Source organism: Stegostoma tigrinum, chromosome 4, assembly GCF_030684315.1.
Source record: "Stegostoma tigrinum isolate sSteTig4 chromosome 4, sSteTig4.hap1, whole genome shotgun sequence".
Lineage (NCBI taxonomy): Eukaryota > Metazoa > Chordata > Chondrichthyes > Orectolobiformes > Stegostomatidae > Stegostoma > Stegostoma tigrinum.
In genome coordinates this window covers 129,262,919-129,275,402 of record NC_081357.1, presented here as the reverse complement: position 1 = coordinate 129,275,402, position 12,484 = coordinate 129,262,919, and the positions used below count along the sequence as shown (strand labels likewise).

Sequence of the window (12,484 nt, the reverse complement as noted above, 5' to 3'; positions counted from 1 at the left end):
GTGGGATGCCCTGCCTGCAACAGTAGTAGACTTGCCAACTTTAAGGGCATTTAAATGGCCATTGGATAAACATATGGATGATAATGGAATAGTGGAGGTTAGATGGGCTTCAGATCGGGTTCACAGGTTGGCGCAACATTGAGGGCCGAAGGGCCTGTACTGCGCTGTAATGTTATATGTTCTAAATGAGCCCATGCAGCTGGATATTGGAGGAGGAAAGTGTGATTACCCATGCCAAAAATTGCAGGAACGTGAAGGGGTAGTGATATTATATAGGATATCACTTGTAACTGAGAACACTACGAAAATCTTAATTAAAATATGGAGAATGAGGTTCTTGTTGGTTCTGGGCTAGTATTACATCATTTTCTTTTGCAGTTTTTTGGAAGCATTTATTCCATTTTATTTTCCCTGTTGCTCACTTTCTCAACTCTCATTTGTGAGGGTACCTTGGTCAAGGCTGTTAACATCTTTGGAGATATTTATCCCAATCTTATGTCAATTTCCTATTCAAGTACTTTGAAAAAGTGTTGGACCGGGCGGTTCTATATAGTATAGCCGTATGCATCTCATAGTGAGGTTAATGGTGGAATGCAGCTTTTATGAGTATTCTCTCCAACCTGTGATACCCTAAGATTTGCAAATCTCTTCCATTCCACAACTGGCTGGCTGATTAGCATTTTAATAATCATGTGCTTCTAAACATATTTTTCAGTAAGTTATGATCCAATATATTTCTGAAGTTGGTTGCCCCCCCCCCCCCATCCTATTGTGTCACATATTTGAAACGTAAGAAGTGCTCAATATTTCATTTTCTAAATCGTCTCTGAATCTTGTTGATATGCATGCATTTATTTGTTGTCATTATTGATGTTTTAAATTCCTGTTTGGTTATATGAAAAGCAGTGGTAGCTTTATGTTAAATTTAAATAGGTTGCCTCGGGTGTATAGTCTGTTCTTTGTAGAATGCATACTGTTTAAACAGTTTGTGATGAAACACGAGTAACTAACACAAGTCCATTCTGGACGCGTATCACTTTTGAATATTTAGATTTAGATCCATCAATTGTTTAAAAACAAACTCATGGAAGAATTCCCAGCAAAGAACTGTAAAGTTTGTTTGCCAATCTCACTGTTTGGGATTATGTTTGTTGCAGATATCAAACAGATTAACCTGATGCTGGTGCTGTACAGTGTTAGCAACACATATTTGGAAAATGTTCAGACACTGATGATTTTGATGTAAATGTTCCCACCTTCAATTTATCGCTATAATTACAGCAAGGGCAGCACTTTTACACTGTCACTATAATAATTATACAACAGCGTAAGTGTTTAAGAGAGAATTCCAATCCCTTTTTTGTTTCAAGAAGAGTTAACACTTCCAAGAACTAATTCAGCTGTTGCACAAGCGTTTTCCATGAACAACACATCAGTTTCTCTCAAATGTTACTTCATATTTCACAAACTAGATTGCCACTAGACGAGGTAGAAGAACAAACGGATTGTGTGGGAAACCCCTGAGAATTTGGCTTTAGTTTGAGATGGATGTAATTGAAAAGTAGGCAAGTTATACTTGACCACATTTAAGAATATTGCATGCGGTTCTGGTCACAAAATTTAGGCATCATATAGATGTAATGGAGAGAATTCAGAAAGATTTACAATGATGATTCCAGAAATGAACAGGTATTTCTGTAAAGTCTCTTTTCCCTTGAAAGTCAAGGGCTGAGGATGACATAATAGAAGTCTTCAAAATTTTGAAAGGATTTGATGGAGTGAATACAGAATGATAGAATTGCTTTTGTGTAAAAGGAGGCCATACAGTTGTCATATTGCACTGGCACTCTCAAGCATTTTGAATTTGTGCCATTTCGCTGCCTTTACCCTGACACCCATGCACATTTTTTCTATTCGAATGATCATCCAGTGCCCTCTGGAATACCTCAGCTGGCTGTGTCTTCATCATACTTTTGGGAAATGCCTTCTAGACAGAAAACACTTGAGTGAAAAAAATATCTCACATCTCATTTGCTATGTGTGCAAATCATTTTAAATCTGCACCCTCTTGTTTTCCATAGGTATTACAAATGGGAACAATCTATTGCTTTATTCAGATTTCTCATGATTTTCATAAACTTTTATCAAATCTCCTTAGCCTGCTTTCCTCCAACGAGAACAGTCCCAACCTCTCCAATCCATCCTCGTAACTTGAGTTTTATATCTCTGCTTTATGTTGGCTGGCTGTGTTTTCTAATAATCCCTCTTTGCTTCTTTAATGTGTTTTCTCTCTTCCCTTCTGAACTTCTGTATTCCTCTTGGTTCTTAATTGCATCATCTACCTGGTGCCTGTCTTAAGCACACTTTTCTTTATTTAACTTTCTGACTCTTTTTTTGTGGAAGAAGCCCTCCCTTTGCCTTTTGAAGGAGTATGCCTTATTTGTATCCAAACTATCTCCTCATTAAAGGCAGTCAGTTGTTCAGCTACAAATTTTCCTGGCAGTCTATTGTTCCCATCTATTCTTCCCAGCTCTGTTCTTGCCCCATTGAAATTAGCTATCCTTCAGTTAAATAGTCTTACTCTGGATTGCTTATTGTCTTTTTTTTATCATCTTTCTAAATCTTAAGACACGATGATAGTTGATCTACTTGACTCGTATCATTTACGAGAATCAGTCCAACTGTACATCCTTTCTAGTTGGACTGGACACGTACTGATGTAGAAGATTTTCTTAAATTCCATCTGAGTCCATTGGCCATTCTCTGCCTTTAATGCTACCACACTCCCAATCTGTGTTTGGGTAGTCAAGGCCCTCTGCCACAAGAAGTCTATTATGTTGGCATTTATTTTTGTAATTTCCCAGCAGATTTGTTCCTGTACATCCTTCCCACTAATTGGTGATATATAAGTTCACCCATTTTGTTCCTTAGCTTTAGCCAGGTTCATTCTGACCTTGAACCCTCTGGGACATTCTGTTTCTGCCAGACTTCAGTGCTGTCCTGAAAAGACCATCATCCTTCCTCCTTTCCTTCTTTCCCTATCACTGTTCTGAACATCTTGTACCCAGGAATATTTAACACCCAGTCCTGCCATTCCTTGAGCCAGATCTCACTATTGTATTTCCAATTAACAATCTGCACCTGTAACACCCCAGCCTTGTTTACTATATTCTGTGCATTCATATTGATTTAGATTTCATTGCTTTCTCCGTTACTCTGACTTCACTGATTTGGCTTTAGCATCACCTGCATATTAGTGCTATATGTGTCTCTAAGTATTTTGTGCACTCTGGTACTCCTCTCTAATTCTCAATCTTGGTTCCCATCCCTTGCCAAGATAGTTTAACCAAGACAAAGATATTTTCATTTTTGAAAATTGCCAAGAACTGTTCATATGAGATGACCACCAAGAAACCCAATAGAGAGTTCAAAGAACGGGGAGAATGTGGAACTTGCGGGGGGTGCTTGAAATAAATAGTGTGGATCAATTTAAGGGGAAGTTGAACAAGCACATGAAGCAAATGCGACTAGAAGATTATGATAGATTAGATCAGATGAGGAAATATGTGTGGAGGCACAAGTGTAGCATAAGCAACAGCAATAACCTGTTTCTGTGTCATGTCTCCCATGTATATTATCTCGTGAAAGTCAATGAAAGGATGAGTAGGATAGTGAATATATGAGATTGTTTCACTGTATACACAGAAGATTTACCAAAATAATTTCGAGGATGATGGATTTTTATCTTCAAGGTTAAGATGGAGAAGTTGTGGATTTCTTTCAAGGAAAATTGACATTTGATATTCAGGGAAGATTGAAGTTATAATAGTTGATGTAGACAAAGAAAAGTGCCCCCATCAAATGATGGTACAGGGATTAAAGGACATAGATTTAAGATTTTCAGCAAGAGATTTAGGGAGATATGAGAAAGAGCTGTCTTCCACTACTCATTGTAATGACCTGGAACTCCGTACCCATGAGGTAGGTTGAAACAGAGATCGTGAATGATTTCAAAATGAAATTGGATGACTTGCTTGAGCAAAAATGTACAGGGCTCTGAGGACAATAATAAATGGGGCTGATCAGATTGCGTGTGTGTGAGCTGGCATGGATGCAATGGGAGGAGAATTGTCCTGTTCTGTAATAACTGTATGATCAGTGCTGTTCTATGATTATCCAAGTTTTGAATCCTGTTAATTTTGTTCCTATCCTCCAGTTTTTTTACTCTTACAATATGTGCCCAATTGCAGCTTGAATAGATAACTTTCAGATGCAGGATTCAAATGTTTGTTTCTATAAAACCTTTGTCATTTCTTTTTACACCATTGTCTTTCAATTTAGATGGTGGAAAACCAGTTTATTCTGTCCTTCATGCATCGCTTTCTTGAATATCGTGGAGCAACAACCTACTTTGCATTTTGCTTTCCATTCACATACTCTGAGTGTCAAGAGATGTTGGCGCAACTGGATGAAAAGTTTGAATATTGTAAACACCTGACTATGAGGAGGTAGGGTGCAGTCTGCGAGCTTCAACTGAGTACCTTGTGTAATTAGCTTTCCTAATGATTTCCATGCAGATATAGTTGCCCTTTAAGAAACAACTTGTATTTAACTTCTGTTGATGTGTAAACTGAAAACTGGAAATGCACTGCTGTTGTTCACTTCAGTGAGCTTGCTTCCTATTAGTTCATGTTCAGGAGGGCCATGTGAATGTTGTGAGGATCTGGTAATGAGATATTTTCAGAAATACACATAAATGAGAGAAGTGAAACCTGGTCATTTTTTAAAATACCTGCCAATATTTTCCACAGATAAAGTATAGCTTATTTACCAATTTTTGAGGATTACCAAAGTGAAGGGTATTCAAATAGTCATTAGAGCAACTATATTGAAAGGTTGCATCTTGATATTTGAAGAATTTCAAAAAAGTAGCCAACGACTTTCATTTATTTTAGTCGATTGTTTCTTGCCTTGCATTATTAACTTAAAATTAATATATTATGCCTTTTAAAGAAGCAAGGTTAAGGGAGTCCTGATATTCTTTGGCCACAAGAGTACATGAACACCAACCAGCAATATAAAAAACACGACTAACACTCATTCATTTCCATTCATATGGATAAGGAGAACCACCAGTTCGATTGGGACAACACCAGGGTCCTTGGACAGGCCAGAGACAAGCCTAGAGGCCTGGTTCTCCACACAAGAACGCCATCAACAAACGCAAAGAACTAGACTCTATATTTACACCATTGTGAAGGAAAGCTGGAAATAAGGTAATCAATTCCAATGGACCTCGGAGTTTAAATACCAGTTGGGAAAACACAACAGCGCTTCATCAGAGGCTGCACTGATGATATTACCCAGCAGGGTAATGAAACGTCTGCAAACAGATGAACCAGCTTGGCAAGCGAACCTATCACAACATCCATAACACGAGCTACACATCTACTCAAGAACCTTAGTGATATTCTTTTCCTCAACTTGTAAGCATTGTTTCCTACTATTGCTCCTGGTCTTTAATAAATAAAACCTTCCTAGCCAAGTTCAATCATGGCTCAGTGGTAGCAATCCCACCACTGAGTCAGAAGATTGAGGATCTAAGTTGTATTCTAGAGATTAGAGCATGTTATTCAGGCTGATGGTCATTGAAGTACTGTTGGATTAGTGTACCATCTGACAATAAACTGAGGCCCTGTCTGGATCTCAGCATATTACTTTAAAGCAAGGAGGAGATGGCCCCAATAATCTAGCAAATGAAATCTGAATGCCCAGATTGGCAGGTAGTTTTCACAGTGCTGTTTGTGGTACCCTGTTCAGTACGAATTCGCTACTTATTTCTTACATTAAAGGTAACTGCACTTCAAAAATATAGATTATATGTGAAGTGTATTGGGAATCACTGACGTTGTGAAAGATACATATAAATATATATTTATACAAGACTTTTCTAGGGCAGCAGGCTACTCTGAGTAGGTGAAAGTTGTTTTCCTTCTAACAGGGCAAAATTATGTTTAACTTTTATGGCGCTGCATTGAATTTGAGGTTTTGACCCTGCCTGGTGATTGCGCACTTAATGTAAATTAGCCAGTCGGACAAATATTTTTGATTGAAGAGTCAAGCCTGGGGAATGTGAAACATGAGTTTTATGCCAGAAAGAAGGAATATTATTTATTTCTCATGCAGCAACCTGATCATAGATCGTCAAGTTACTGTTATGTATTTGTGACTATATTAAAGACTGATGTGTATATATTAGTTGAATGTTGAACATGTGAAATCAATAAGAAATAGTTATTCTACAAGCATTTTGAAGATTAGGGGTTTGGTGATATAAGTATTAGGAACTAGATAGGTAATTAATGTAATTTTGGTAAGATATTGAGGAGGGCTGCTAGGGGATTGATGTTGGAGTGTCTGCTGCTTTGAAAGTGTAAATGATCAGAATTCAGAAAAGCACCATATCCTGCTTAATTTTGCAGATGCTAAGTTAGGCACCAAGAAATTGCAGATGGTGCTGGAAGAAAATTTCAGTGGGTGGAACTAGGGTCAGTCAAATTCAATATAGACATGTGCAAGATACTTCATATTATTATAATAATAGTGGAAATATTGAATAGTGCTGAACCAACTAAGGGAAATGATGAAAGACTTTGTGGGAGTAAGGATGGACTCAATACTTGCCATCTCCATTGCAGAATAGTAAAGCAAACAATAAAAACCAATAATAGTGATAATATCAATGAAAGCAGGGAAATTCCAGACCTGCTGAATAATTAGTGTGAATCAGAATTTGCAGTTGAGGAAGAAGCCAGCATTCCAGATGTCCGAAGCAAGCCTCCATCCGACCAGAGTTAGAGACTCTGCAGAGTTAACGTGAGCAACAGAACAAATAAAGAAGAAAGTATTAGGAAAGCGAGAGAGAGATAACCAAGATCAGATGATTTAAACCTTCAGGATTTTAAAGGAAATAGCTTAGAGCATTGGAGATGCTTGAGCTATAATTGTCCAAAGTTTCTTATTTCATTCTTCTATTTAAGAGTGAGAGAGAGAACCCAGGGAGTTATGGACAAGTTTTATGAACGTCTGTTGTTGGGCATGTTTATAATTAAGGACAGAATGACTGAAATGGCAAATATTCAGGACTACTTGCCCGATGAATCTGATTGAATGGCTTTTAAAAGCCAACTACAGTGGACAGGGAAATTATTTACTGAATATTCGCTAAAGTCCCTCGTAAGAGGCTTTTAACTAATGGAGTTACAGAAAATGGCTCAGTGGTATTAATTGCTGGACTGTTAAACCAGAGATCCAGGTAATGTTCTGGGGACCCAGGTTCGGCAGATGGTGGAATTTGAATTCAAGAAATGACTGGATTTAAGAGACTAATGATGACCATGATTCCATTGTTGATTGTTGGAAAAACCCCTCTGGTTCACTAATGTCCTTTAAGAAAGGAACCTGCCACCCTTACCTGGTCTGGTCTGCGTATGACTCCAGATCCACAGCAATGTGCTTGACTTTTAACTGCCCTCCGTGCAATTCGTGATGGGCAATAAATTTAGCCGAGCCAGTCATGCCCTCATCCTGTGAATGAATAAAAAAAACACAAATTACTGACCAGGCTAGTTGGAAAGTCAGGAGACAGGATAGTGATGATGACCAGGTACTCTAATTGGAAAGATTTGACTCATGTTGTCCAACGAGGATCTGCTTTGGGATCTCAGCTTTTCATCCTATTTATTGATAACTTAGATATATGGAATTGGATCACAGGTTGTCCATCATTTATATTGAACAGCAGAACAGGCATTTACTGCTCTTTTTACTTTCCTGTGCCCCTAAACCATATTGCCCAGCCCCATGTGCACAGGATGTTTTCTTTATGAATCCATTCAATTCCAACAACTGCCGAAGTTAGATAAGTTGTGGGTAGGAGTTCTGTGCTATACATAGTGATTTCTGCACCCTGTACTCAAGAACAAGGAGGAACCAGACATGGACAAAGGAGGCTACTTTCTCCTCTTTACATCTGGAGGTGCCAAAGATACAAATATTATTGTGATATCCTTGAATGTCCATTTTATCTATTTTGGCACTTCCCTATCTCTTCCTCGACAGAAGATGGATTATTTAGTCTTATTTTCAGACATGGAACTGCTGTGCACTTCGAAACAGCATAAATATAGGCGATTGGGCTATATCTTGAATATTCTGAACAAACAACAGGAATATTCACTGTGGTTTTTAGATGTATACCTGATGATGACATATGTTGAGAGGAGTCTGTCTCTGATGAGGACTTGAGTATTTACAGTGCTTCATATGAATTGTGTTTTGATCCTGCAGGATTCGACAAAGGAATTTCTGATGTGATGCTATTTTCATTTTTAGTTTCATGAGGAGGAGTTTCATTGGCTTGGTATTGCCCTGGTAGTTGCCATGTTGAAATGAAAATGTTTTTGTGCTTTTTTAGATGGAAACACCAGTCCAATTAATGGTTTCAGATTTGTCAGCTTGGTAGATTATTGATTCTGTCTTGCAGTGGGCTTTGTGGAGATCACTGATCTTTGTGATGGCAATAATCTGGGTGACTATAATCTACACCTAAACTAGATGGTCAGGCATAGCCTGGGCGAGGAGTGTATGAAGTGCTTTTGAGAGAATTTCTTGGAAACCATGTTCTGGAACTGACCACAGTTATAGTTATGTTTTTATATGAATATATAGTTTTTTTATATATAGTTTTTATATTTAGTTATATATTTTTAGATATATTTATAAAGTTATATTAGATTTGATATTCTGTTATTTGTCAGGATTATTGAAGGACTGAGAATAAAGCCATTCCAAAGTAGCAGAGATCACAATATGATTGAATTTTACATCCAGTTAGAAAGGGAGAAGATTGGTTCTATTAAACCTCAATTAGAGCAATAATGTGGGCATGAAAGCCAAGCAAACTGATGTCAGCTGGCATTTAGATGAGGGGATAGACCTGATAGACACAATCGCAGACATTTAACGGGATTTTTCAGAATAATCAGAATAAGTATATTCCCACTATAAAGAAAAACTGAAGAGAGGACCTGCAATGTAGTTAACCAAATAGGTTAGAGAAAACACCAAATTTAAGTAAAATGCATTTAACTGTACAAATGAGGTAGGAGCTTGGTCACAACATAAAGAATGGCAGAGAATGACTAAGAGATTAACTGGGGGAATAAATTCAACTGAGAGGAAGCCAGTTAGGAATGTGAAAACAGATAGCAAGAGTTTCAACAAGCGTTCAAAAAGGAAAAGAGGTAAGTGTTCGTCCTGCAGAGAGTGTCAATAAAAAAAAGTGGATGAAATGAAAAAAAATTGTTTTCACTACAGACAGTATTAAAAAAATGCTAGAAAACTGGAGGTGGAACTGAAGTGGTACAAAGCACACTGATTGAGCTGTGGGGATGACAAGGCTGTTTGTGCAGATGGTCTCAACCAACTTCTTAGTGGCTAATTATGTAGATCTGTTCTGAAGTAGGGTCATTGGAGCTGAGACGTTAACTCTGATTTCTATTCACATATGCTGTCAGACCTGCTGAACTTATCCAGCAATTTCTGTTTTTGTTTCTGATTTCCACATTTGCTGTTCTTCGTCTCTTTCAAATACTAGATGTGTTGATGTTAATTTTCCAAAAATCCCCAGATTCATGAGAGGTTCCATTAGACTGGAAAGTAGCAAGTATATTTTAGTATAAAGAATTTTTCCTCATGGGTGAATCCAGAACTAGAGGGCAGCACCGTTTTGAAATTAGGTGCATCCCTTTTCTCTTTTGAGGGTTCTGCAACTTTGAATGCTCGGTCTCAGAAGGTATCAAAGGTGGGTGTTGTTAAATATTTTTTAAGGCAGAGGTTATACAATGGAATCAAGGATTTTGAGGTAGATAGGAAGGTGGAATTCAAATTATGAGCAGATCAGTCATGAATTTATTGAGTAGATTTGAGGGTCTGAATGGTCTACCTCTATACCTGCTTCACATGTTCTTTCTAGTTTGTAGAAGATAGCAATTTTACTGCCCAGGGCAGTCTTTAGAATTACTTGCATTTCAGATAGAGGATAAAGTAGGCTGTGTAGTTTTTTTTCTCTCTCTGATGATTTTTTTCTCAGTACTGTATGAAACTGTCAACCAGCAGGATGCAAATTGCTTTATGTAGGTATGCAATAATTGATTTAAAAGACCAACAGTTCCAGTAAAGATTGTAGATGCTATTGCTGGGATCAAAGACATGAGCACGCTCTATTCTTTGCTTGCATATATTTTGTTTCATCCTGGATTTGCATGCTCTGCCAATTTATGAAATTGCTGAAGAACTAAATAGCTGGGAATTGTAGGTGAGTGCATGGGGAAGATATCTAATAACTTTGATTTTGGAGTTAGCTGCGACCATAAGATCCCAAGACATAGGAAGAGGAGAGTAAGCCATTTGGCTCCTCGAGCCTGCTCCCCCCCATTCATTATGTTCATGGCTGATCTGACATTCCACATGGCATACCTCTGCCTTTTCCCCATGACCCTTTATTCCCCTATTGATCGAGAATCTATCTATCTCAGAATTAAATATTCATAAGGACTCTAGCCCTACAGCTCTAAAGGAGCTCCAAAGACACTCAACTCTCTAGGAGAAGAAATTCACCCTCATCTTAGTCATAGGTTGGCACCCCTTAATTCTGAAACCATGCCCTTTGGTTCTAACCTCTCCCATGAGGGGAAATATCCTCTCAGCATTTACCCTGTATCAATGAGATCACCTCTCATTCCTCTAAATTCCAAAAAGTTACAATCTGTTTAACCTTTGCTCGTAAGACAACCTATCTATACCGGGAATCATCCCAGTGAACCTTCTCTGAACTTTCACCAGCTAGTTTGTTTGTTAAAGAAAAATTTATTGGAGTCGTGTCTGTGTGGCTAGTCTGTTTATTGTGATGGCTGACTACAAATCAAAAGATTCTCATTGATAAAGATCAGAAGGGGTGGGAGAAAATATTTTTGGATGTCCGTTTATTTTTTATTGGACTTCTTTGGCAGCATCTTCTGAGCAGCATCTTAAATTTAAGCTGTAATTTGCTTTTTTTTAAAAAAAGGTATGTTCTTTACTTTCCTGCCTATCAGTGATAGAGACGTTAATAGTAGTGTTCAGTATCAGACATTTCTAGGTCAGCTATTGAAATGATGAGCAAAGTCTACATTATTTATCCAACATAGTGTCCACCCAAACTTCTGAGTGCTGTTGCTTTACCATTGCAAATTGTGTTGTGTCATCAACTCTGCCAGCCAGTGAGTAATCTCTAAGCAAGATTGCCAATTTGTGCTGTATACCTGCGCTGAAAAAGAACTGAATTTAGTCTGCTCAAACCCATTTTCATATTACCTTTGTGGCTAACGGGCAAGTGGATCTACCATTTTCTTTGTCAGGATTCAAGTTGAACTCTGATCCCAAATAAAGGACAATTTGTAACTTACTGGGGTCCTTCATTTGTAGCTGTTTGTGGCCTTAAACATGAATCTTTGCGTTTGGGTTTAGAGTTCCCAAAGGCTACTGGCCAAGACATGAAGGTGGAGTTCTCCTTCAGTTTTGCCTAAAAAAAATTGTCTTTGGCCTTTGTTTGTACATGGGGAGGCACTTTGATTTGAACATGTACAAATATTCCTTCTTGGAGTAATCATCTGATATCATATATGAATTTAAATTTGTGAAGAGGTTAACTTGTAACTCGAGCAAATTTCACTTTAGCCCTCCAGATAGTATTTACTATCACCGTGAACCTTTATGTTATTCCCTGGAGAAACGACGTGTTGATCTTATCACCATTACTTCATGTGATGGAATGACAGCAGAATGTGAACCACGACTTGAAAAGCTTTTTCCAGATGATTCTACTCCTCGCCCAAAGCAGTTCCCTGGGAAACAAGTAAGAAAATCCAAAGATCTGTATTCTATGTTTGAAGACTTAGCTGACATTCCAGAAATTCTGTTCAAGAGCTTTAATACTGCCAAGGTCTTTTTCCTAGGTTGGGGGAGTCCAAAATTGGAGGGTGTAGGTTTATGGTAAGAGGGAAAAGATTAAATAGAGCCTGAGGGGTAACTTTTTCACACACAGAGGGTGCGTGTGTGGAACACATTGACAGAGGAATGGTGGAGACAGGTACAGTTACATATAAAAGGACCTTGATGGGTATATGAATAGGAAGAGTATAGAGGGATATGAGCCAAATATTGGCAAATGAGACAAGGTCAGATTGGGATGTCCGGTTGGCACAGATGAGTTGGACTGAATGGTCTGTTTCCGTGCTGTACAACTCTGACTGTATTTCCAGATGTTGTAGGAATGATTGCTGATAGACAGGAACAGTTTATGATGAAATTCTGTTTTTGGTTTATTGCTATGGTTAGCTTTTATAAAGAAAAAATTAACTAATCAGGAAGACAGAATATGGAA

General features: G+C 38.0%; 1 protein-coding gene across 8 annotated transcripts in view; it reads left to right on the top strand.

Moving 5' to 3' along the window:
* Nucleotides 1–12,484, top strand: part of agbl5 (AGBL carboxypeptidase 5) — a 107,832-nt gene that overhangs the window by 27,012 nt on the left and 68,336 nt on the right. For all 8 annotated transcript variants that reach the window (XR_007247529.2, XM_048530618.2, XM_048530616.2 and 5 more), the window contains 2 exons: nucleotides 4,342–4,508; nucleotides 11,779–11,956. Coding sequence is in view for 7 of the 8 variants with exons in the window: in XM_048530618.2 (XP_048386575.1) it covers nucleotides 4,342–4,508; nucleotides 11,779–11,956 (345 nt within the window). In the remaining variant the exon portion in view is untranslated. The remainder of the gene's footprint in view (nucleotides 1–4,341; nucleotides 4,509–11,778; nucleotides 11,957–12,484) is intronic.